Source organism: Acomys minous (assembly GCF_964271855.1).
Source record: "Acomys minous genome assembly, chromosome: 10".
Lineage (NCBI taxonomy): Eukaryota > Metazoa > Chordata > Mammalia > Rodentia > Muridae > Acomys > Acomys minous.
This window is the reverse complement of record NC_140491.1, coordinates 78,036,467-78,061,292: the sequence shown is the minus strand read 5'-3', so window position 1 is coordinate 78,061,292 and position 24,826 is coordinate 78,036,467. Positions and strand designations below refer to the sequence as shown.

General features: G+C 37.7%; 1 protein-coding gene and 1 long non-coding RNA gene across 6 annotated transcripts in view; one reads left to right on the top strand and one right to left on the bottom strand.

Annotated features, from left to right (window-relative positions):
• LRP1B (LDL receptor related protein 1B) overlaps window positions 1-24,826 on the top strand; it is a 1,938,012-nt gene that overhangs the window by 1,716,568 nt on the left and 196,618 nt on the right. For all 5 annotated transcript variants that reach the window (XM_084800259.1, XM_084800256.1, XM_084800258.1 and 2 more), the window contains 3 exons: window positions 9,484-9,672; window positions 10,415-10,563; window positions 21,083-21,176. In XM_084800259.1, coding sequence (XP_084656385.1) covers window positions 9,484-9,672; window positions 10,415-10,563; window positions 21,083-21,176 — 432 coding nt within the window. The remainder of the gene's footprint in view (window positions 1-9,483; window positions 9,673-10,414; window positions 10,564-21,082; window positions 21,177-24,826) is intronic.
• On the bottom strand, window positions 2,412-4,254 carry LOC311607982. Its single transcript, XR_014782805.1, has 2 exons — window positions 4,045-4,254; window positions 2,412-2,572 (listed from the first exon to the last, which is right to left on the bottom strand). It is a non-coding gene; the product is annotated as an uncharacterized lncRNA (long non-coding RNA).

Here is a 24,826-nt window from a genome sequence, read left to right as displayed (position 1 = left end):
GTCTCTGACTTGGCCTCTGTTGCCTCCCTCTGGATCCTATTTCCCTAGCAGGGGTGCCTTGTCTTGCCTCAGAGAAAGAGAAGGCATTTAGTCCTGTTGCACCATGGTGGGTTGGTATCCAGAGTGGGGATTTGGGGGCATGTGAGTGTGAGTGTGGGACTGGGAAGGAAGGAGGGAGTGGGGGTAGCGATTGAGATGTAAATTGAACAAATAAATAAAGAGATAAAAGAAAATACTGATAAGTGTTATATAGCTATTTCTACCTGATATGTTACAGATGCCGTGAGTTATTTTTCATGGCAGAACAATCACCAAGATCAAAGTAACTTGTGAAAAACCCCATTTATTGGAACTCACAGTTAGAGTCCATGACCATCTTGGAGGGGGCACGTGGCAGCACACTGGCAGTCATGGTACTGGAGCAATAGCTGAGCACTTACATCAGATCCACAAGCAGGAGACAAAGAGAAAGACAACAACTTGAGAATGGCAGTTGGGTTTTGAAACTCTAAAGCCCACCCTTAACAACACACCTCTTCCAAGAAGGCCACACCTTCTAATCATTCCTAAATTGTTCTCCAAGTGGGAGTCAAGCATTGAAATATATGCAACTGTGGGAGACATTCTCATTCAAACTGCCGCATAGATATAAAATAAAATCCTAAAATAGAATTTAAGGATGAAAAGCAATATGACACGAGTATAAATTCCCCAATCCACACTTAATACCAGTAATCCTAGAATTAAGGGCTTGTGAAGGTGGATGTCTTCAGCTCTCCAGCCAACCATTGTAGGGAAACAATGAGCTTTAATTTAGTGAGAAGACTGATCTCAAAACTAAGGTGGAAAGTAAAAGAGAAGAGCATCAACATTGTCCTCTATGTCTGTTCACACAAATGCAATAAAGACACACAAGAACATTAGTAGTGTGACACATTCATATAATAATGAAGCAGATACCTGTCGCGCGCAGCCTTCGCCGACAAAGGAGACGCAGCAACTCAGGATTCTTCTGACGGTGATTTTATTGTTACAGCTCTTCTTGATTGTTACAGCTCTTCTTGATTGCAGACGGAGAGAAAAGGACCTTGCCCCAGAAAACCCGCGGCTTATATAGGGAATATAGGGGCGTGTCCTCTTTTGTCATTGGTGCTCCAGAGAACACCCAATTAGCATATTGTTGCGCAAGCAGGTGACGTCATTGCGCATGCGCACTGGCCACAAGGGCTTTCCAGGAGACAGGGAACCAGCGCCGGCTCCCGACATCTCCCCCTTAACTTTCAATTAAAAATGCCAAACTGAAGCCATGAAATTACCGATCCAGCTCTCCGCATCAGCAGCAGGGAGCGATCAAGGAAGTTACATGGACGGAGACCCTGTACACCCAAATTCCCGTGCAATGGGAACTCGAGCCCCGGGAGGTGCACAGGTCTATCCTGTAGCATCCTGGTGCAATGGGAACCTGTGCCCTTCAGGAATGCTAGAACCAGGATAGTGTCTCAATGTTTGAGCATGCTAAACCAAACCTGAGGAGATGCCCCTTGTTCCACAGCAAGCATAGCCTGTGCAAGCACAATTCTGTCACGCTGTTGTTGTCTTTTAAATTTTCAGAGCAACCAAAGACAAAAGGCCAAATGAACCCATCCCCATCCCTTCTTTGGGTCTATGTGGGTGGAATTATGTCAAATAGAAAAAGCGTGGAAAAACTTGTGCGAAAAACTTGTGCATCATACATCACTGGAAACGGGACAGGGTACACTGACAGTATTCTCCACCGAAGCTCCTGCGCCCTCAACACCGGACTCAGCATCAGCAGACTCAGAAGAACCTGCAGCGGGGTCTCCATCCTTCTCGTCCTTTTTCACTATCCTGGTCAGCCGCACCGGCACCCAAACTGGATTTTCTTGGTCCTGTGGAAAAACACAAACAGCTCCCCTGGACCTTATTAATATTGGATCCGGGCGTTTCCATTTGTTATCAATAACATCCTTCCATTTCACCATTTCTCGCGGTGATGAATGACCAACATGCCTGTCTGCTGCAGACCGTCCTTCAGAATCCAAATTTAAAAAATTTAAAGTAAATAAGATAAGGGAGATAGAAGTCCTTGGACCCATATTGATAATGGGGCTCATTCCCCCTTTTTGTTTTTGTAAATACATTTTTATTGTGCCATTTGCACGTTCCACAATGCCTTGAGCTTGTGGATTATATGGTAGTCCAGTTATATGATGGACTCCCATCTTTTGACAAAATTGTTGAAAGGATTTTGAAGTATAGGCCGGCCCATTATCAGTTTTCAACTGTAGGGGCTTTCCCCAGGCTGCCCAGGCCTCGAGGCAGTGGGTGATGACATGAGCCACCTTTTCTCCTGTAAGAGGAGTGGCATGAATAATTCCTGAACAAGTATCAACTGATACATGAACATATTTTAATTTTCCGAAAGACGGAACATGAGTCACATCCATTTGCCACACCTGTAGGGGTTGAACTCCTCTTGGATTCACTCCAACTGTCGGTGAGGATCTAAACTCAGCACAGTTGGCACATTTCAAGACAATATCTCGAGCATCTGAACGAGATATTCCAAATTTTAGTCTAAGAGTAGTAGCAGGCACATGATAGAGCTCATGGAACGTGACTGCATTTTGAATAGGATCCAAAGCCATGCAGACTTGTTTGGTTGCTTTATCTGCCAAATCATTAGCCTCAGCCATAGGTCCAGGTAACAAAGTATCGGCTCTTATATGTTGAATATAAAAGGGATGTTTTCTATTTCTAATTGAATACTGTATATCTGTGAATACAGCAGCTACATTACTTTTAGAATGAATCACTCCTGATGTTGATTAACTAGATTTTGTCTAGCTTGGCTCGCACACAGGTCATGAAAAATAGATTTCCAGTCTAAGTATTGTCCCATAGTGAGACATGCCTTAACTGTATTATACCAGTCCTGTGGAGTCATGGCCTGATCCGCTAGCCTGTCCACCAATGCCTGAGTATAGGAAGCACTATTGCCATAAGTTTGAACTGCTTCTGCCAAGGCTTTTAACTGTTTTAACTCTAATTGAGAATATTGTCGTTGTTGTTGTGCATCTTCCCACACGGGAAAGGCTGCTCTAATCTTCTGTCTTTCTTTCTCTGAAATCAGAGAGCTAGCTGTCTTAGGCCTCGTTGCCATCCTTTTGTTTTCCACCAGCATCACTTTCTCCTCTAAGGGAGGCGCTGATGGTCTATACCCAGGGGCAAATGGGGGATTAGGCCCATATTTCTCTGACTCATATTCGGCAGCTTCCTCGTCCAATTCTGCTTGCTCCTCAGGATCTAGTCCCTCTTCTTCTTCTGAACTAGACGAATCATGCTTAAGGTCCTCCTCCTCTGAGGACGTCTCCTCAGAGGCAGAGGATTCCACCCTGAAATTTTTGAATCCGTCTAAGACGGAATAAAGCCTCCTGGCTTCCTCTTTTTCTCCCTCCTTTTGTCTCTCCTTTCCCTCCTTAAACTCAAATCTTTTTGTTCGAGGTTTCTTCTTTTTCCTTAAACCTCTTCCCTTTTCTGCTTCTGATAGACTATCTTGATGGTCGGCCAAAACCCTCTGTCCTTCGTTAACCGTCTCCCTACATCTCTTATTTTCTATACATGATTTAATCATCTTATAAACTGGCCATGTGCCTGCTCTCAATGTTCCTTGCTCCTTTTCAGTAATCAAGTCTGTCCCTAACTTACTCCATGACCCCTTGGATAAGGATCCTGTGGAAGTAAACCAGGGAGCCACTCGATCCACCTCTTTTAAAAAATTAATCAGCACTTGCTCTGGAATTGTTAAACCTCTCTGTCTAAGCAACGCCCGCGTTGCCTCCAGAATCGGCTTAACTTGTTGATTTCCCATGCTTCCTTTACCTACAGGAGCGGGAGCGCTTGCTCAGTTATCTACCTGAGACTGACAGTGAATTAATCTGTAGTACAGAAAGGGGACATGTAAGTCTTGTCCCGTTTCCCACAATTGAGACAGAGGACCGTACCAAACAACAGAAATCGTACCTTGCAGAAAAGTGCCTAGGCTTCTCACGCCGTCAGTTCTGAATCCTCTTCCGACGAGCATTCAGGGGTCCTTCAAGTCGTTCCTTCACCCAGGGGTCGGCAGTTCCCGGGTTTCGGCACCACTTGTCGCGCGCAGCCTTCGCCGACAAAGGAGACGCAGCAACTCAGGATTCTTCTGACGGTGATTTTATTGTTACAGCTCTTCTTGATTGTTACAGCTCTTCTTGATTGCAGACGGAGAGAAAAGGACCTTGCCCCAGAAAACCCGTGGCTTATATAGGGAATATAGGGGCGTGTCCTCTTTTGTCATTGGTGCTCCAGAGAACACCCAATTAGCATATTGTTGTGCAAGCAGGTGACGTCATTGCGCATGCGCACTGGCCACAAGGGCTTTCCAGGAGACAGGGAACCAGCGCCGGCTCCCGACAGATACCTAATAAAAAAAATGGCACTTGAGTGAAGAAAGTCAATCCTACAGGAGAAATAAGAGGTGAATTAGAAGGCCACTAGTGGAATGTACATGGCAAGGTGAAGCAAATCAAGCTAATTTTGCCAGTGTCCCAAAAAACTTCCCATGACACAATAGAATGATTAAAAGGAAACATTTTAATACTTTTTGTTTCATTGTATACATTTGTTTCATTATAGTCAATTGGGATGCTGCTATCAAGAAATACACTTGCTTATCCTGTTGAGTAAACAGGATAGCTCCAGATTTGAGTAGTCTAGAATATTATTAGAGAGTGTCTCAAGCAGCAAGGCTGAATCAGAGATAAAAGCACAAGTTGGTGCTGTCTTCCCACTTATTTCTTTGACATAATATAATGTGGATAGTGACAATACAGTCTCCATATTAACTGACAGAGAAAACTACAAAGTAGGTATTATTTTGATATTACTTTTGCCAAACATCAGTTATATTCTTCTGATATAAAGTCATGAAAGGAGAATTAGTAATCTAGTGCTTGAACAGAATACTGGAAACATTTCAATAGACAAGGCCATTCATTATACAGAATAGAAACTTAACTGCAGTAAGCACTTTAAAATTGGCTTTAAACACAAAGACATCACCCATTAAGCTACAGCCCACAGGTCATCTCTATTTTTCTGTATTTTTATATGGCTATTAAATACCTGCAAATAAAACAGTCCTTAAATTCACTTTTCTAATTTTTAAAAATTAAGCCATATAGTCATATATAAGACATCCATGCATGCTATATTTGTGTTTAAAATGCTAGGTACATATTTTTGAGAAAATATTGCTGGTTTTGTCCTTCAGTTCTTTCACATTACTTTGTTAGAGTTGTTCAGTGTACTTTCACATTTGGAGTTGATACTTCTTCAGATCCATTCATTGTCCAACTCCATTAGCAATTCCATTTCTTGTTGCTTTGATGTATACGTGTGTGTGTGTGTGTGTGTGTGTGTCTGTGTGTGTGTGTGTGTCTGTGTGCGTCTGTGTGTGTGTTGTGGGTAAAGATATTTTACAGTTATATACATGCATATTTAATATTGTGTGCATGCATACATACATCTGTATATACATATCTGTAATGTAAAAATAAATAGGCAAATAAAGGATTGTCTTATGTCAAAATACAATATTAATGCAAATATGTTTTAGTTTTATATAATCAATGTAGGTTGAAGTCTAATATGTTGATGGAAAAATAAACACATTTTATTTATATTTATTCAATAGTTAATATATACTATAATCATTTAAATCATAGTATTAATAAATACTTAATACTCTGTAGGGAACTCCATACCTAACAGATGAATCTTCACAATGGATAGTATAGAAGTACTTAATCTTGATTTCCTATCTTTTCCTTGATTTCTGTTGGTGTGATTTCTGGCCTTGTTGGGGTGTCCTGGTCCCTTCGAAGGCCAGTTTGATGAGCTAGATTATATCAGGTAGATTAGACCAGTCTCTTCCTTGTAAACATGGATTGTTATTTTGGCTTCATTTTCTATGAACATAATGGTAGTGTTTGATGATGTCTGAGAAGAAAGTACATTTACCAAATGGGAAATTTAGAGTTTGTTTATACAGCAAACAGTGCCTATTCTGTACTTACCAGCAAACAGGAAACTAAAACAAAGAGGCATTTTGGGAAAATTTACTCCTACCCCTTTTCTTCACTTCGACCTAACTTTTCTATGTGAACTTAGCTATAGATTTTTCTTTGCTGAACTAATAGATTTTTAATTTTTATTAAATTGTGTGTGAGAGCATATACAAACAGGCTACCCCTGTGCTTCTCCCCTTCCAACGTGTGGGTCTATAAAATCATACACTGGTGTTAGGCTTGGTGGCAAGACCCTTTTATTGGCTGAGGCATTTCATAGGCTCTGATGGCCATGAAACTGTGGTGACTATTTAATAATTAAAATATCTGATGATGGTCATGCTTAATTACTTGTCCAGTAAATTGGTTGCAATGCAGTGCAATAGGTTGTTAAACAAGCTGACTTACAGCTGGAGCTTATGCCTTAAATCCTTTGGTTTTCTTGCTCTGCCAGCTCCATTGTCTGAAGCGCAGTGCAGGATGGTGAAGTCCATTGATCTTAGCAGCAGAGTCAGTGACTCAGACTCAAACATCAGTGGAATTACTCATTCATTTTGACCACCTCTTTTTTATTGGACAACATATTGCAAAGAATTGTACTTAACAATAGAGTTTTGGAAATATTAAATGAAATGAAGTGTATAAAGTTGTTCACTCATGGTGGTATTGCAGTACTCAACACTGTATTTAGGTCTGAGAGATGTTTGTTGCCCTAGGAAATGTTAGTTTAGGCTAGTTCTGAAGCACCCATGGACTCAGCAGTATAGATAAGTGACAGGTCTGAGCAGTGGGACTGATTGTGCGACTTTCAAAATGCTAGCAGCCCAATTTTTACAATAACATTGTCTTTTCACTAGCCCAAGGGACAGGTCCCATGAAAGTCTGCACCTACCAGGAAACGGGGATAGAGGTGAGGACATCCTATTGAGACTCTAGATGAGGAAAATATAGAGGCTAGGCAAGTAGGGGGACCCAGAGGGTCCTAGAAACCTACAAGAAGAACATTATGATGGCTAGATCTGAGCCCAGGGATTCTGCTTGATCTAAGGCACCAACCATGGACAAAACGGGCAGTCATCATCAAACCCCTACCCAGATCTAGCCAAGGGACAGAACATTCTCCACAGCTAAGTGGAGACTGGGGACTGACTTTCACAGGATCTCTGGTGCCCCATATTTGGCCATGTCCCTTTGTGGGGGAGGCCCAATGGCACTCGGAAGAAGGATAGAGGACTACCAAGAAAAGACTTGATACCCTAGCACCATATTCAGGGGGAGGAGGTCCCCCACAGCCACAGTCATAGGGAAGGGGGATTGGGGTGAAAGTGGGAGGGAGGGAGGAATGGGAGGATGCATGGGATGGGATAGAAAATGAGATGTAATAGGAATTATTTTTAATTTTCAATAAAAATGTGTAAAAAAAAAAAAGAAAAGAAAATACTTTCAAGACGTGTTAACCTCAAGGAAACAGGAAGTGCAAATAAATAGTCCCGAATTAGGACCAAAAAAAAAAAAAAAAAAAAAAAAAAACATTGTCTTTTCAGAGAAGTCAATTGAGTCATGGCAGACTGGGAGTTTAAAGAGATGATTAACATTCCAGCCCATACTTCATGGTATAATTAGTTCCTTTGAGTCTGAAGGGACACACGTGGAATGTTTCTATGCATTTCAAAATATTCTGCAGCTTTCTTTTAAAGTTTCCCAACTTATACACTCTGATTAAGGACTCATAGTTTTTATCCATCACCATGATTCACTCAATATCATTTTTTTTTGCAGTTTTGTCTTTTTAAATTAAATTGATGAAGCAGAGGAAAGAGATAGAAGTAGTTTGTATAAGTAGCAAATGTGATTCTTTAAGGCTAAGTGCTTCTCCATCCTTCTACCCAATTGTACTCCTGGTATTCAGAGGCATGTTCTGTGTCCATACAAGAAAAGGAAGAGGTAAGGTCCAAGGACATATGGAAATAGCATCAAGATTCAAAATGCCTAAGGTTTCCAAATATTTCTCAAATTCTACCCTCTTCATATACAAAGTATCTTGTCCAGGTGCATTTTTGGATAGATCCCGTACTACTGATACTAAAGGATTTAACATGTGATTTTCACTAAACTTTTATTTCTTTTACTTTGTGACTGAATAATAGTAAATTCTCAGATTCCATTTGATTTATCTTAAAAACACAATACATCAGCATTTAAAAACGTCTACTTTTTGTTGACAACACAAATTTACTCTTCACTTTAAAGTGAGTCCTTATATTTCCCTAACTGTGATAAATTTGATGTTTTTTCGGTTGCCATTGAACACGTAAAACATTAATTTTTGATACCTAAAATCTTATAAATGAAAAGGAAGATACTTCTGGAGTTGCTGTGCCCTTTGTATAAGTTGCCTTTCTCTTAGAACATTTTATAACCAATACCCAAAACTATTAGAATCTTTGTTCATATGTGAGAGTTTCCTTTGTCTGACTTTGATTATTTGATAACTTTGAGAAATCAGAGCTAAAAATTATATTAATCTGCAAACCATTTTAAGACTAAAGCATTTGAACAAAACCAAACAACTCCTCATCACAAAGCAGAAACCTGTTCAGTACAGAAAGATTTATTACATTTATTTGCCACCAGGACTCTGATACAGCCTATATGAAAAAATCTACATTGTGATGGTCAACCAGTCTTTATATTTAAATCCCATTTATGATGAAATAATTACAAAGTAATTTAAATCAGCATCCAAATGGCTTTATAGTCATAATAAATTGTTATTTGAAATATTTTTCCTTCATCTTCAGATAAAGAAAATCATAAAAATCTATATAACTTAATTAAAATAAAATTCTTTATAATAGTTTCATGGCACTCTACTTTCAGATCGTAGACACATTTTATCTTATAAATGTTATATAATAATTTTATGTGGCAGAAAACTAGTCAATGAACTTTAAGGAAATATGTAAATTCTACAGGATGAGTTACATGCAACACACACACACACACACACACACACACACACAGACACACACACACACACAATCTCCTTATTTTTAATTTTAGAATGTTGGATGCTACTTGTTTCTGCTAAAGCAGTCTTCCTCTGATGGTGAGCTTGGTCCCACTCATTTTCCTCCCAGTTGTTGAATGAAGCTAAATATGAGCACGATGAACTCTGGTACCTAATCTTGCATTCTCTTAACCTGTAATAAAGAACCTTGCCAACCGGACAGGTTGTCATAGCAATTATTCGGAAGTTCTGTAGCAGTAGTATCTGTACCAGCCCATGTAGTACTTGAATATTTTAACTGGCAAGTCTGCCAAGACTGAACATTAATCTTACCATCTCCTATTACAGTCCCTAATCAAGACATTCCAGGGGTGATTGCACTAACATTGTTTGAAGACTACATCTACTGGACTGATGGGAAAACCAAGTCACTCAGCCGTGTCCATAAAACCTCGGGAGCAGACAGACTCTCACTGATTAACTCATGGCATGCCATCACAGATATCCAGGTGTATCATTCTTATAGACAACCTGATGGTAATTATTCTTTCCATGATTTCCATAATGCATCGACATCCTCCAGTCACATTTCACCTCTTTATTATTTCAAGATGAAGTATAATTTCATTCTTGATAAGAATGATCGTATTCCATTGTCTAGCTTTATTTTTATATGACGACACCAGTTCATGTCACGTGAAGCTATTGCAGGATGAGATTAGAGTCTCAGTAATAGCATAAAGAATTGTTTACCTGTTCAAGTCATACTAGACAGCGTTTGAAACGATGCATGCTTAAATAGAAGTGGAAGATTAAACCCCTAGAACAATGCAGGGTCCGTACCACAGCGCTGCCTAGAAGAATTATGCAATGTGCTTCATAGAATGCTACCAGATCTTGTGGAATAAAGGTTTGATTGCTTTCCTGTACTAAAAGGCAAAACTTCATGCTTTTTGTTGTAGTTCATTGTTTCATTGCTTTATCTTACATGTATATTTATAAGTAAATATATTTCTTCAAACCAAACGCTTCTAGTCTTTGTTTACTTTTCTGATGATGGATTATTTTTAACTAAAATGCTTGTTTTTGTAGAAAGCACTTAAAATGAATGAAATCAGATATTGAATAGCACTTATAAAATATGTTCATAACTTTGATAGCTTTATATTACAAAGGTTTATTCGACTATAAATTACGATACTTTAAAATTCAGTCTCAAATGCCATACTACATTACTGGTCTTGATAATTATGTTTTGCTGTGTCTTTCTCATCTGTAGTCTCCAAACATCTTTGCACAGTAAATAATGGTGGCTGCAGCCATTTGTGCCTTTTAGGCCCTGGGAAGACACACACCTGTGCATGTCCTACCAATTTCTACCTTGCAGCTGATAATAGAACCTGCTTATCCAACTGCACAGCCAGTCAGGTGAGTTGCATTCTGGAATCATCTCCTCCGTTGTGTGTGTATGCCGTTATTAAGGCTTGGCCTGTGTTTGCGTATGAGCATAAGTAATTTGAAAAACTAGTCGTTTTGTTATTAAGTACAGTGAAATGACTGATCATTGTAGGTACTGCACAGATGATCACAGAATAAGGGAGAAGCAACTTAATACACATGCTTAAAATAAGACTTTCAGCATTAGAGGATAAATAGGGGCTGGGAAACAAGCACAGGGAAAACAAAACTAATTTTTTTCCAAAGCTCACATTGAATTATGACTCAAATTCTAAGTGTGCAGAAGAACTGAAGGATCTGAGGGCATTTTGAACAGGTCAAGAAAGAACTGTGTTAAAGTAATACTGTAGTAAAGATGGATAGTTTAAACAACTAAACTAGCTGCTGGGTAATCAACCCTACCTCATCAATTTCCTGCAAATACAAAGAAAGGGTAAATTTAATAAACAATGATTAGCTTTTATAATATATATATATGTATATATATATATATATATATATATATATATATGAAAATAATATACTGGTGAAAGCATATATCAAAATTTGCTTATTATCTCTCAATAAGTTATCCCAGAAAAATTTCTACTTAATGGTAATTAATTGTATGGAGTTGATTTCATTACTTTTTATTAATTTTATAAAGTAGTCATATGGCATCACAAATTGCACTGTTATACGAGCATCAATATCTTGTTTGATTTGAGATCTAGTTCTTAAAAAAAGGGAAGGATTTTCTTAATTAAATTTTTTTTTTTAATTTTTAGTCTGCTCACTTTACACCCTGACTGTAGTCCCCTTCCTTGTCACCGCCAGACATCTCTCTCCTTCCCTCATACCATTTCCTTCCCTCCTCTAGTCCTCAGAAAGAGTTGCCCTTGTCCCCTAACATCTGACCTCAGACTATCAAGTCTCATCTGTACTGCCTGCATCCTCTTCCTCGGTGGCCTGGCAAGATGGCTCTGCCAGGGCGTAGTGATCAATGAGTCGCCACCAGAGTCCATGTCAGAAGTAGTCCCTACACCCCATCTTATGGGGCCCACAAGGAGATTGGGGTGCCTTTTAACTACTCTTTAAAGACTAAATTCTATCCTCTGGGTTTGCTCATTTTGGGGCATCCAACAGGAAGACCCTTGCCAAGGATTTTATTTTCCATTGAAGTTTGTGTGAAATGGGGAGGGCAGTGCCAGCTCGGCTCAACACTGAAGGCAGAGCTGCACTCACCACACAGGAAGTCAGTGTTGGTAGATGTTAAGGGCATCTGCTGAATGACAATCTGTGGCTATGCTTCATACTCACAGAAGCATCTGGGATTGTTCCCTAAATTTTAGGTGCATTACTTTTATCATCTTTGAATAGGAATAATTGCTTTAATCCGTTTTCTAATGTTATCTAACAGAATCCCATAGATGTGTGAATTTATTGCATATTTCTGGTGGCTCTTAAATCCAAGCTCAAAGTGCTACAGTAAGTTAAGACAAGTGGTGAGCAGTCAGAGGGCATATTAAGAGAACATATGGGCTAGCATTCCTATTATGCGTGGTGTAATGATTATATCTTCGTGACATTTAAGGGCACAACAAAGTTTCAATAGCAGAGCTAAGTATATAGTATAAATACAAACAGATACAATTTTATGGCAAAAGTAGTTTAAATTCATATGGAGGTAAAACAACCAAAATAAATACAGGTCACACTTAAAGGAAAAGGAATACCGGAGAAGGTAGAGTCCCAAATATTGACCATATGTTTCCAGAAAGAGAAACATTCATTTTTAAGCAGAAAACCCTGATGACTTGAACGAATCTCCACTGCTTTATGAGACAATTACCTTTCAAAATGAAATTTGGAAGATACTACAAATAAAAGGAATAATATTTTCAAAATATCGTTATGATAATTAAATGGACACAAGTCCTCAGACACAATAGTTGTAGTTAACATCACCCTTACAGGTGGATTCTTGACTGTGTACTTGGTTTTAGCTGCTACAAGGAGGTTCTGGTATTGGTCTGAAACCAGAGGCCAAAGACTTTGTTTTCTGTACAGAATATATGCTACAGGAATTCAAACCACTGTGGAGAATAGTATCAACAACCTCATTATTTGTACGAGTATAATTTAAAGGAGAACTTAACTTTTTTTCATTTAAAAATAAATTTTGTAATACCATTATCTAGTGAAATTTACAATTTTCATCTTAATATATACATATATATGCTATACATAATACAGTACACAAATATGTGTATATATACATATATGTGATATAAATGATAATGTATTTATCAGTTTGTCTACCTGACTGCCAGAATAATGAAGCCAATGCTGTCCTCCATGTTGATCCTGCAGCTGTTCCTTCATATTCCCTTCTCGTATTGTAAAAGAAAACTTCTCCATTGTAGTACTTTGGAAAGAACACTGAGCAAATGAACACAATTACCAGTGCGTCTGAAATTGAAACAAAGCAAATAACCTAAGTAGTTAAGACTCACACCATGAAACATTCAGATTTTTTAAAAAATCAAAATTTGAGAGGCTGCATCATTGTCTCAGTCGATAAACACTTTTCTCACATTCAGGGCAGACAGAGCTTGCCTCTCAGAATTCACATTCAAAATGGCATCAAACAAAACAAGCAAAAAACATACAGGTACAGTGACTTTGGTCTTCAGCCCCAGAGCAGGGAGAGTAGAAGAAGGTGGACCATGGCAGCTATCATTTGTATTGGATGGACCCCAGACCAGAGAGATAGCCTGTATCAAAAAACAAAATGGGTGACATCCGAGAGACAATATACAAAGTTTGCTGCTGGCCTCTTCGAACAAGGTGGACCACATGCATGCTCAGCCTTTTCACAGCCTTGTATCTACATCTGTCTGTACACACACACACACACACACACACACACACACACACACACACACACTCATATAATAAGTACAGAAAATTAAAATAAAAATTCCAATTTCAATATAAAGCTACTAATATATTTTGCTTTGTTATTTAGTTGTTAACAATATATTATTTCCAAAATCATATGGTTCTTCTAAAAATAAAATAGCCCAAATATTCCAACATGTATTTTATTAAAATTAAAACATTATAACAAATCTATTAAAACTCATGATTAAAATTAGTAATAAAACTGAATGTTCAAGGTGTTTAACTATTGCAAGTGATAAAATCATAAATCTTAATATGGCTTACTATATTTTTAGGTGGAATTTCTACATATTTCAACTATAATTCACCACACAAGGGATTGTATTTTATCCTCTATTCATAGTTTATATTGTGAGTGATAATTGTAGTCTAAATTTTATTTAATGAAGTTATTAGTCTTGGAAATTGTTCATCAAAATGCATGTTTTATTTTTTGAAATTGAATTTATTTATTTTTATCATCTAAATAATTATTAATTATACATCAGTGGAAAAATCTGCTAGCAAGGAAATTCCATGTCATTACCCAAAATACAAAGACAAAACACAAAAACACCACAGACAAACAGGCTTAAAAGTGTAATCCTGCATAAGAGACTAAAAGTAAATGTGTGTATGTATGTGTCTGCATATGCATGTAAAAATGTTCACAGGCATGTACACACATGTACCTACACACACACACACACACACACACACAAATACAAACACACACATATACACAAAGTTTGTGTCGCTATGTTTATTGAGGAAGAATGCATCTAGTTACTAGCTTTGGTAGAAACAGTGACCTTGTGGGTCGGACTTAGGTTTCTGTTTCAGCAGAGAATTTTCCTCTTTCTTTTTGGACTTTGGAGGAAAAGATTCTTTTCTGCAGCTAACAGGTCAAGTTTTGGATAGGGACTCTTAACAGAAGGTGTTTGCCTGGGTGTTGGAAAGTCTTTATCTAGATCACTTATCTGACAGCCAAGTCATCTGGAAATATTCCTTCTTTCCATAAGTTCACACTTCCACCGAATGCTTCCGTAGTTGCCTCACCTAGCAAACCAGTCACCTCTCCTTCTTTAAAACTAGGCTCATCCTCTTCAGGGTCTTTATAGTAAGAGAATATTCTACAATCATCCCTTAGCTTTACTTTTGCCATCAATATCAATTTTTCCTTCCCTCCCTCTTCTGAACTATAGACCAAAGTGACTGTAGGATTAAAGGCCTTTCTATTTTGTTTTATTTTCTCTTGCTGCAGTTTCAGTACTGAATGTGTCTGTCCTAAGATTCCCAGGGTCTGTGTTCAATGTATCTTCAGATGTAGAAAAGGAAATAGGAATAGATAGATATGGATGGTAAGGAGGAATGGGAGGATTAACTGGAGAGAGGGTGGTGAGAGAGAATATAGGGAGAGATGCCTAAAATTAAGGGGTAATAGAGGGACTAGTATGGAAACCTAATATAGTAGAAGTGTCCTAAAATATATACATATATGAAGGGATCCCAATAACATCACTAAATACTGGAGAAGGTAGAGTCCCCAATTGGCCATCTCTTGTTACCAAATGAAGGATTGGGTTATGTCTCATCGAGTTGATAGCCTAGGCAGGTGTGGTGGTGCACACCTTTAACCCTAGCACTGTGGGGTGGGAGGCAGAGGCAGGCTGGTCTCTGTGAGTTCAAGGCCAGCCTCGCCTACAAAGTGAATGGAGGACATCCAGGGCTGTTACACAGAGAAACCCTGTCTCAAGAAATAACAACAATAAAAAGAGTTGGTGGTGAAAAGGGGCAACCTGGGAATACCCAAAAGACACAGATTTTTGCCAAGGCTATAGGTTGCTCTCTACAAACTGACAGCAAGGCACTTTTGATAAAGACAGCCTATATACAGCGTATAGAATATAGTGATGTCAAGCTTGTAGCTACATAGACTCATTACCCCTACATTCCATTCGAGCTTCTTTGGTACTGGAAGGTACTCAGCATGCTATCAAAAGAGAAACATAAACACCAAGGCAGCAACAAACCCTTTATCCACTGAGGTTTGCATGAGCAAGATGTTAGGGCAATGGTGGCACAAAGCTTGTGGCATTAAACAACCAATAACTGATCTGACTTAAGGCTCACTCCAGTAGATGGAACCTATACCCAGCACCAGTTAGATGACCAAGCAACTGAGAATAGAAATCACAGGGACCAAGGACAAAACCAAATAGTACTGATCTAAGAAAAGGAAAATGTAAATGTAGTTATAAATGAGTCCTATTGATATCCTGCTATACTCAGAGATGCATGCCATGTGTGTCCATTGTTAGAGAAGCTTCCTTCTGTAGCAGATGAAAAAAAAAAAAAAAAGACACACAGCCAGACATTACTGAAAGAGTGAATCTTGGAATACTCACCCCTAAATGGGATGTACCTTCAAATCTCTACCCCTCAGCACTCTAGGAATCCATCAGAAGAGGAGGCAGAAAGAATTTAAGAGCCAGAGGAAATAGAGGTCACCAAGAAAAGCAGGCCCTCTAAATCATCATGAGCTAAGCTCATATAAATTCACAGAGTGTAAGACAACATGAACAAGCCCTGCATGGGTCTTCACTAGGTCTTCTGAGCTTATATTACAGCCTACAGTTTAGTGTTTTTATGGTATTCTTGAGTGTATAAATGAGTGATTCTGATTCTGATACCCTATCTTGGGCACTTTTCTTTCTCTTGGTTTATCTTGTCCAATTTGCCCAATTTCTTTTTTATTTTTTTATTAATAATTTATTCATATTACATCTCAATGGTTATCCCATCCCTTGTATCCTCCCATTCCTTCCTCCCTCCCTCCCATTTTCACCTTACTCCCCTCCCCTATGACTGTTCCTGAGGGGGATTACCTCCCCCTGTATATGTTCATAAGGGTATCAAGTCTCTTCTCAGTAACCTGCTATCCTTCCTCTGAGTGCCACAAGGTCTCCCCCTTCAGGAGACATGGTCAAGGGGCATATCCTATGAAAGCCTTCACTTACCAGGAAACTGGGACAGAGGGGAAGACATCCCATTGAGACTCTGGATGAGAGAAGCATGGGAGAATAGTAAAGTAGAAGGATCCAGAGGGTCCTAGAAACCTACAAGTAGAACATTATGGTAGGCAGATTTGGGCCCAGGGGTCCCGCTCAATTTGCCCAATTTCAATATGATAGTTTTTGGTTTATGTTATTATATGTTTTTTGTTATATTTTTAAAAAAATTAATGAATTAATGCAAACCAAGCCTCTGTAGTCAAGAGTAGCAACTGAAGTATCACGTATGTCTCTTGAGAGAAGAAAAACCAATTTTCTGCAAAAGAGTGACATACCTCATGTTCAAGTGCAGCTGACTGGCTTGTGGACTCCACAGTTCTTTTATGTGCACTCTTATATGGTTACAGTGTACATGTTTTTATTTTTTTATTTTGTTGTTGTTTGTTTCCGAAGGATTTTTTTGCTGTTGCTTTATTTTGTTTTCCTGGATTTGGGAAATTTGTTGTAATGGGGGTTTGTTTGTTTGTTGAGAACGAATTTAAATTTGGACAACTAGGGAGGGAACAAGAGCAGGAAAAACTTGGGGTGAGGGGAGAGTATGCTCAAACTACATTCAAATTTAAAATATTTTAAATAATAAACTATAACAGAAAATAAAGATACCATCAAGTCTTCAGGTTTCTTTGGCGATGTAATTGATCCAGGGGTAATTTCACTCCCATTTCCTGGGACCATAAGGTGAGGTACACTCAGTCAAACAGTTGCTGGATCATCTTGAGTTCCATGCTTTTAGCCAACATCTGTTAGCTCTAATTCTTCACTGATTAAGGGAAACAGCTCAAGTTACTCTTCAGGAGTAGCTAAATCCACTGCCAGCCTTCTTCCACTTCTTCATGAATATTCATACTGTCTCCTTGCTGAGTGTTCAGCTCATCCCTTTGTGGAAGGTGATTCAAGAGAGTGTTGTCTGTGTGTTTCCAGATGGGGGATACAGTTGAATCCCTTGACCTAGAAGTTCTTACTGCTCATCCACTGATCAAGACTCTGCACATTTCCGTGCCTTCCTGATGGCCATAGTGTCATCCTTGAATTCTGTCTCTTGCTTAACTTTCTTAACAAAGTTATCAGCGAACACTTCCTTTCCCTTATTTATTTCTCTTAGCCATCCTTCTTGTTGAGTTTTCTACATTACAGATGATTTCTCCTGCTCAAATAGTTAACTCAATAGTGTGTACAACACGGCAGTAATCCTCCACCCTGTAGTCAACCACGCTGCAGCTTGAGTGAGGAGAAGATAATGCAACCAGCACATACTCCTGCTTTCAAACTTGGGTGTGGTGGGGAGACGCCTCCATCTACTCCAGGTTCACAAGGCTGTTTCTCAAGATCAGGCTCTGCAGGCAGTGGATGGGACAATGATGGTTTATGTTTTTATTTTTAATGTTATTTCATTTAAATATGAAAAAATGAAGCAAGAGATGAAGTAGAAGAAATCTTCTAACAATAAAATATTGGTTATCATTAAAATGTAATGTTAGCATGCCTTCTCATGGTTTCTTTGGCTCAAAACTCTTTTATCTTCTTATTAGACTGAAATGAGAGCAGAACGTCATATTACGTATAATTTGAACAGTAGTTTTCTACTTACATCAGATATATTTAGTGATGTTTAAGTATGTATTAGAAATTCTCCCTCTTAATCGGGGATATTTTGAAGATACTGAGAAGACCTGAAACCTTCTCACTAATATGCATTGATATGCTGTAATGATTGGAAATATTTAATGTTCAGGGCCATTGCTTTCAGACTCAGCCTCATCTCCCCAAAGTGTCAACTATCTATAAAGGGATTTCTTCCCACTGGTAACTTATGAAAAACACAACAGACATGACCACAGGCTAAGGCAATTATAAAAAAAATCAGTAGAATACAGAGATTTCCCCCTAAGGCTAGTGATGAGTTTTCCCCTCCCCACATTACTACAAGAAAGAAATGTACTCTTGTATTTATAATTCTATGCAGAATAGCTGGACGATATTTTGACATTCAGCGTTTGCTAACAACAAAGGCTTTCTTACTAAAGAAATTGCATTTTAAATTAACAAACAGACTTCATATCCATTTCTATTAAACATAATTGAACTGAAGCAATATTTTCATGTTACGGTTTTTCCATGCCAAATCCTTTGCATGAAAATTGATGTATGACATTTCAGAAAGAAAATAACTTTTAGAAATGTATTCACCTAATGTTTCTAAATCTGAATGAATACAAGCTGCTTTATAAAATATGGAAGAAGTTGGGTGTAGTGACACACACCTTTAATTCCAGCACTTGGGAAGTAGAGGCAGGTAGATGTATTTGAGTTAAATGACAGGCTGGTATGCATAGTAAGTTCCAAGATAGGCAGAGCTACATAGTGAGAACCTGTCTCAAACAAATAAAATAAAGACTATAATATGTTGATCAAAAGAGATTTGCTCTATTTATTTATTAATTATTTTTTGTGATTTAATGCCAGCTACTTCAGATACACGAGTTTTCTGTTTTAAACAATGCTTTCACTTATTAATTTAAATATTAGTTAAAAGAAAATTGTCAATTTCCCAAGGTCACTAAGCATCAAATGGGCCTTTGGGTCATGTTCCTAGTTGTGCAGAGTTAAAGCTTGTGCTAGAAACAGTTCAGGGCATGGAGTACTAAGTAGGTAGGGTGTTTGCCTCATGTGTAGATCAATGCCCTGTGTCACATTAACACCCAACATAAAGACACATAGCTATAATCTCACATATGGGATATGGAGGTCAGAGGAACTGAATTTCAGAGTCATCCTTAGCTGTGTACCAAGACTGATGGAATCTTGTGCTAAATGAGATTGTATTTCACAAGAAAAAGCAAAAAGAAAAATCAAGTGACTAAACAGTTTTATGCTCTGGCTTACTGTGTCAATGGAGGCTCAGAACTCCTTCCTAACAGAGAGAGTATGCTATAATTTCCTCAAGCCTTTCTTTATTAAATGACTCATATACCAAATTGCCCATAAGTCAATATTGCCAGGAAAGAATGCCAACAGACTGCTTTCCTAAATCAATCTTCTCTTTAAAAATTAATACAAAAAGTCAAGGTTGAATTACTTCTGCCACATTCTACCTTTGTCGTGGCTGGTTTGTGTTTTTGTTTTGTTTGGTTTTGGTTTTGGTTTTTCAAGCTAGGGTTTCTCTGTGTAGCCTTGGCTGTCCTAGACTCATTTTGTAGAAGAGGTTGGCCTCAAACTCAAAGTGATCTGCCTGCCTCTGCCTCCAGAGTGATGGGATTAATGGCCTGTGCCACCATACCCAGCCCTGTTTTGGGTATTTTATTTTATTTTTGAGACAGAGTTTCTCTGTGAAACCTCAGTTCCTGGGCTATACTGGACTTACTTTTTAGACCAGGCTGGCATTGAACTCACAGAGATCTGCCTGCCTCTGCCAGCCAAGTGCTAGGATTACAGGCATGTGCCACTGTGTCCAGCTACTTTTGGCATTTTAAATGGAAGGATTTAAAAACAAGTAGCATCTATCATTGGAGCTTTCAGTGACTAGCATTTTAAGTTATCATATTAAACTTATTATAGAAGAAACATGTGACCATAGTGTTCTACCTTTTCAAATTTTAATGTGAATTTCCTCTCCCTATCTTTCTAAATCATGTACATTTAAAACATGTAAACTTTATTACTTGCTCAAATAATAGATTTTTATGAAGAAATTCTCACATAAGCATACTTGTACTCTGGGTATATTCAATCCTACTCCTTTTAATGAATATGTTTTTAAATAATTTTAATAATTGAAAATAACTGTATTGATTGCTGTCTTGGAGAAGCATCAATAATACTCATTTGGACAGCTGCAAATTCTGATCTTATGTAATTTTTTGTTGTTTTATTTTGTTTGGTTTGGTTTGAGAACCATCATGAAATTGAAATATTGTGATTGTTCAGCTGGAAAGAATCTTCCACTTGTACATGCAACATCTAAAGTTTAAGAGCTGACCTTATTATCACTGAAGTCTCTTAGTGAGATTCTTAGTGAAGATTCTTAATAAAATGCAATTCTCTTCAATTAATTCAAATTTATTGAATTATTCCACGTCGATATCTCTTCCTGATAGCCCTGGCCCAATTTTACCTTATTGAGTGTTGACAGACATTATCTATATGGTAGCAGATAAATGTTTGAGGCTTTTATAGCCACTTACTCTCAGCAGCAGCTACTTAGCTGCCTGTTGTGAGTAAAGCAGCCCTTGAGACAACATGTAAATGCATGAGCTCAGTCATGAGGGTGTTGTTAGTCACCCAGGATTTAATCACCAGGGTATTCTGAGCAGTGAAATTCCCTGCCAGCTTGTGTGGAGGTTTGTTCATTCGTTCCTTCTTGTGGAAGCTCGAAGGTCATGCCAGCTCCATAATGACAGCGAGAATGGCTGTGGACACACCAGGCTGTGCATTAATACCCTTTTCCATGTATTAAGTTTATCAACATTCTTTTCCTACCTTTGTTTTTTAAGTTTCGATGCAAAACTGATAAATGCATCCCTTTCTGGTGGAAATGTGACACTGTGGATGACTGTGGTGACGGATCTGATGAGCCTGATGACTGCCGTGAGTAATCAGAACCCTGGGTTTCCATTTTAGAGTTCTTTTTTTTAAATTTAATTTTATTAATTTATTCATATTACATCTCAATGGTTATCCCCTCCCTTGTATCCTCCCATTACTCCCTCCCTCCCATTTTCCCCTTACTCCCCTCCCCTATGACTGTGACTGAGGGAGACTTCTTCCCCCTGTATATGCTCATAGGGTATCAATCACCCAGGCTTTGACATAGGCATTTTTCCCCATAAGTTCCCATCTTTGAAATTGAAAAGTTTTACCTTGAAACTCCTGTTTAACAATGTAAAGAGAAGTGGTTGCAATGTCTTGGTTTTGCCTTTATTTATTTATTTTTCCTGAATAAAACCTTTGCTACACAGTGGTCAGTAGGATAACGCTTGTTGTGAGTTTTGACTTAACATATTCACCAAATTTGAAATACAAATGGGCAAGATGTAGAAATCCCTTTGCATATAATGGACCTAAACTTGTATCTTTCTCTGTTAGTGTTAAAATCTTGAAAACGCTTGAGGAGTCAGACTTTTCAACACTAATTTTTATTTGATGTGAGCTGGTTTAATCTGCTCTTAGTAGATAGTGTAAAATGCATCCTTGAGTGTCATCACTGTAGGTTAGCCGTCATTGCTAACTGAGGTGGCAATGGGCAATCAGGAGCCTTGCTGGAAAGCCTGTTATAGTTCACTCCATAGGTCACTCCAATTCTTTTCTGTCAAGCTGAAGATGCTTGCAGTCAATCCTGATAATTCCTTCAGGGTCTCAGTGCATGGTTGTCCTGACTTCCATTTGACAATTGAGCCGTAAGTTGGCCTTGATTGGCATTCACAGTAGAGTCCAAGATCCTAAGCCTTGTTCTGAAGAGAAACAGAGTACTGTTGAAGTGGAAGGTGATTATTTACCTCTGTAGAACTTCCTATCACAATTATAGAGCTACTTTGTATCTTCAGATTGTAATTTAAATGAATTGTGTTTCACCTTTTGCCAACACCAACCTGATACTCTGGAAGCTGTTTCACATAATCTCTTCATATGTGGAAAGCAATAAGCCACAATTTTGATGAGAAATAAAATGAAAGTCATTGGTTTTCTAATATTTTGCATTTTATTTGAAAAAATTCATCCCTCTTTTATTTTTGAAACATTGTTAACAGATTTTATTTTCAACGTGTTAGTCAATGAATGATTAAAAGGACTTGTGGACAACAGGTATAAAATTATCATCAAATTATTCTTCTTAAAATTAGAGAAAAATCTCAAAAGAAGGAATCCTATGCGTGATGATGAACACTTACTAAGACTCATTTGTTGTAAGAAAATTATTTTCTCCTCAGGAAAAAAAAGATTTTCCATGATGTAGTAAATAAAGTACTAAATACAATTTGACTTTGTTGATTGAGAAAAAATGGCATGCTCCTGATAATGTTGTCCTTTGTTGACCAGAAACACTTGCTGAGGAAAATAACACCCTAAAGATCTACAGTAAAGTCAGCATCACAATGATTTTTCTCTTTAGTATTTGCACATTTTGAATTCTATTTGTAACTTTAAAATATCACCTAACTCACTGGTATGAAAAGTTAAGTAGACAGTTAATAAAAGTTTCTCCTAGTTGTCTGCTTTCAGAATGTATATAGTCAAATGTTTATATGTTTGTTTGAAAAATTAAAAGAAGATGCATTGCTATTTAAAAGATGGTGTATGGTCCTTATGCTAGCTAAACATAAGTATTTGCATGTTGTATTTTAATTCAAAAATAGCATTTTATAAATATATATTCTTATATATGTACATACATAAATGGTCTACTCAAGCCATTTAGCATATACATTCTCTTGTGACTTCATGATTGATTTGGCTTGAGAACACTAAGTATCTTTCTTAGCAATCAAGTATATAGTTTGTTGTTACTAAGCATAGACATTACAATGTGTTATCCATCTCTGGAACTTATTCTTCTTGTCTAAATGAATTTTCTGTCCTGTGGTCCATATCTCCTCAGTCTTCCATTCTCTAGCCTCTATTAACTACCATTTTACTCTTTGTTTGCTCAAGTTTCGATTCTTGTTTTAAAACTTTATATATAAATGACAGGAAAGAATAATTCCTCGTTCTACCCTTGGACTATATGTCATAATAAATGCTCTCTATGTTCATTCAGATTCTCACAATTAAGAGTCCTCCTTACTTAAGCCTGAATGATATCTCAGTGTTATTTGTGACATGTCTTTGTTCATCTGTCTATGTACATATAAAGTGATGCTTTACTGCACTACCAGAAGCAACACTGCAGCAAACAGTGGTGTAGTTAAAAACTTCCAGTGCACAGCAGAACCAATAAATAGCATGCCAGTTCTAGTTCACTTTTAATGAAGCTTCCCATGAATTCCCATGCTAATTTCTATTGTTATCAGCAGTGTACAAATAGCCCCTTTTTCAACATTTGGCCAGTATTTGGCATACTTTGTCTTTTTAAAAATAATATCTATTTTGATAAATTTGATCTTATTTCTTCTTATGATTTTGGAATTTAGTCCCTTTCTAATTAGTGATGTATTTTACCCCTTTTTTAAAATTTCCTAGTCTGTTAATTTATTTTTGAGTTAATTTTGTCATGCATTGAGACTATCAGTCCATAATTAGGATTTATATTTTCTAAACATTTCTCCTTTTTCATGGGTTGTCTTTTATATTATGATTGCTTCATTTTCCTTGCAAATATATTTTAGTTTGATGTGATAAGCTTTATCTGATTTTGCTGTTGTTATCCAGGCTCTAGAGGTCAGTTTCTCATCCATTCTCATAGAGATATTTCATTACATGCTTTAAAAGAAGTTTATCATGATTTTACAATTATATTTTTATGATCATTAGCACATAAATGTTTACTTGTAGTTGGTAAGTTAAATCCTTAAATGTATATTGACATAGACCTTTTAGAGACATGGTAGAATAAAAGTGGTGTGTATATGTATATATATACGTGTGTGTGTGTGTTTGTAGGATCTAGATGTTTTCTTTTTTTAAATTTTGTATGTATGAATATTTCATCTTCATGAATACATGTTATAACATCTGCGCAGTGCCTCTGGAGGCCAGAAGAGGGCATCAAATCCATTAGAACTGGAGTTACAAAGAGTTCTTACCCACCATCTTAATACCTGGAACTTAACCTCTGGACCTAGCAGCCAGTGCACCATCGTAATTTGTATATATTCATACCAAGAGGCTGTAACCCCATCTAAGAAAGCAGGGAGGCCTGATCCAATTCTTACACACTTGAAAACTTACATAGTGGTATTTGTAATATCACAGTGAGCAGGAATTCTCTGTCCTTACAAGTGCCAATTACATTTGGTATAATGCTCTAATTCATCCAAATCATTCCAAAGACACATATTAACATCACACTAATCCTGGCAAAGTAGCACACACTCGTAATGCCAGCAGTCATGGAGGCAGAGGCAGGCGCATCTCTGTGAGTTCAAAACCATCCTGGTCTACAAAGTGAGTCCAGGACAGCCAAGGCTACATAGAGAAACTCTGTCTCAAAAACAAGCAAATAAACAAAAATAAAATAAAAAACAAACATCACACTAACCTCCTATTTTTCCTTTTGTGTTTCAACTTTAAAAATATTTGTT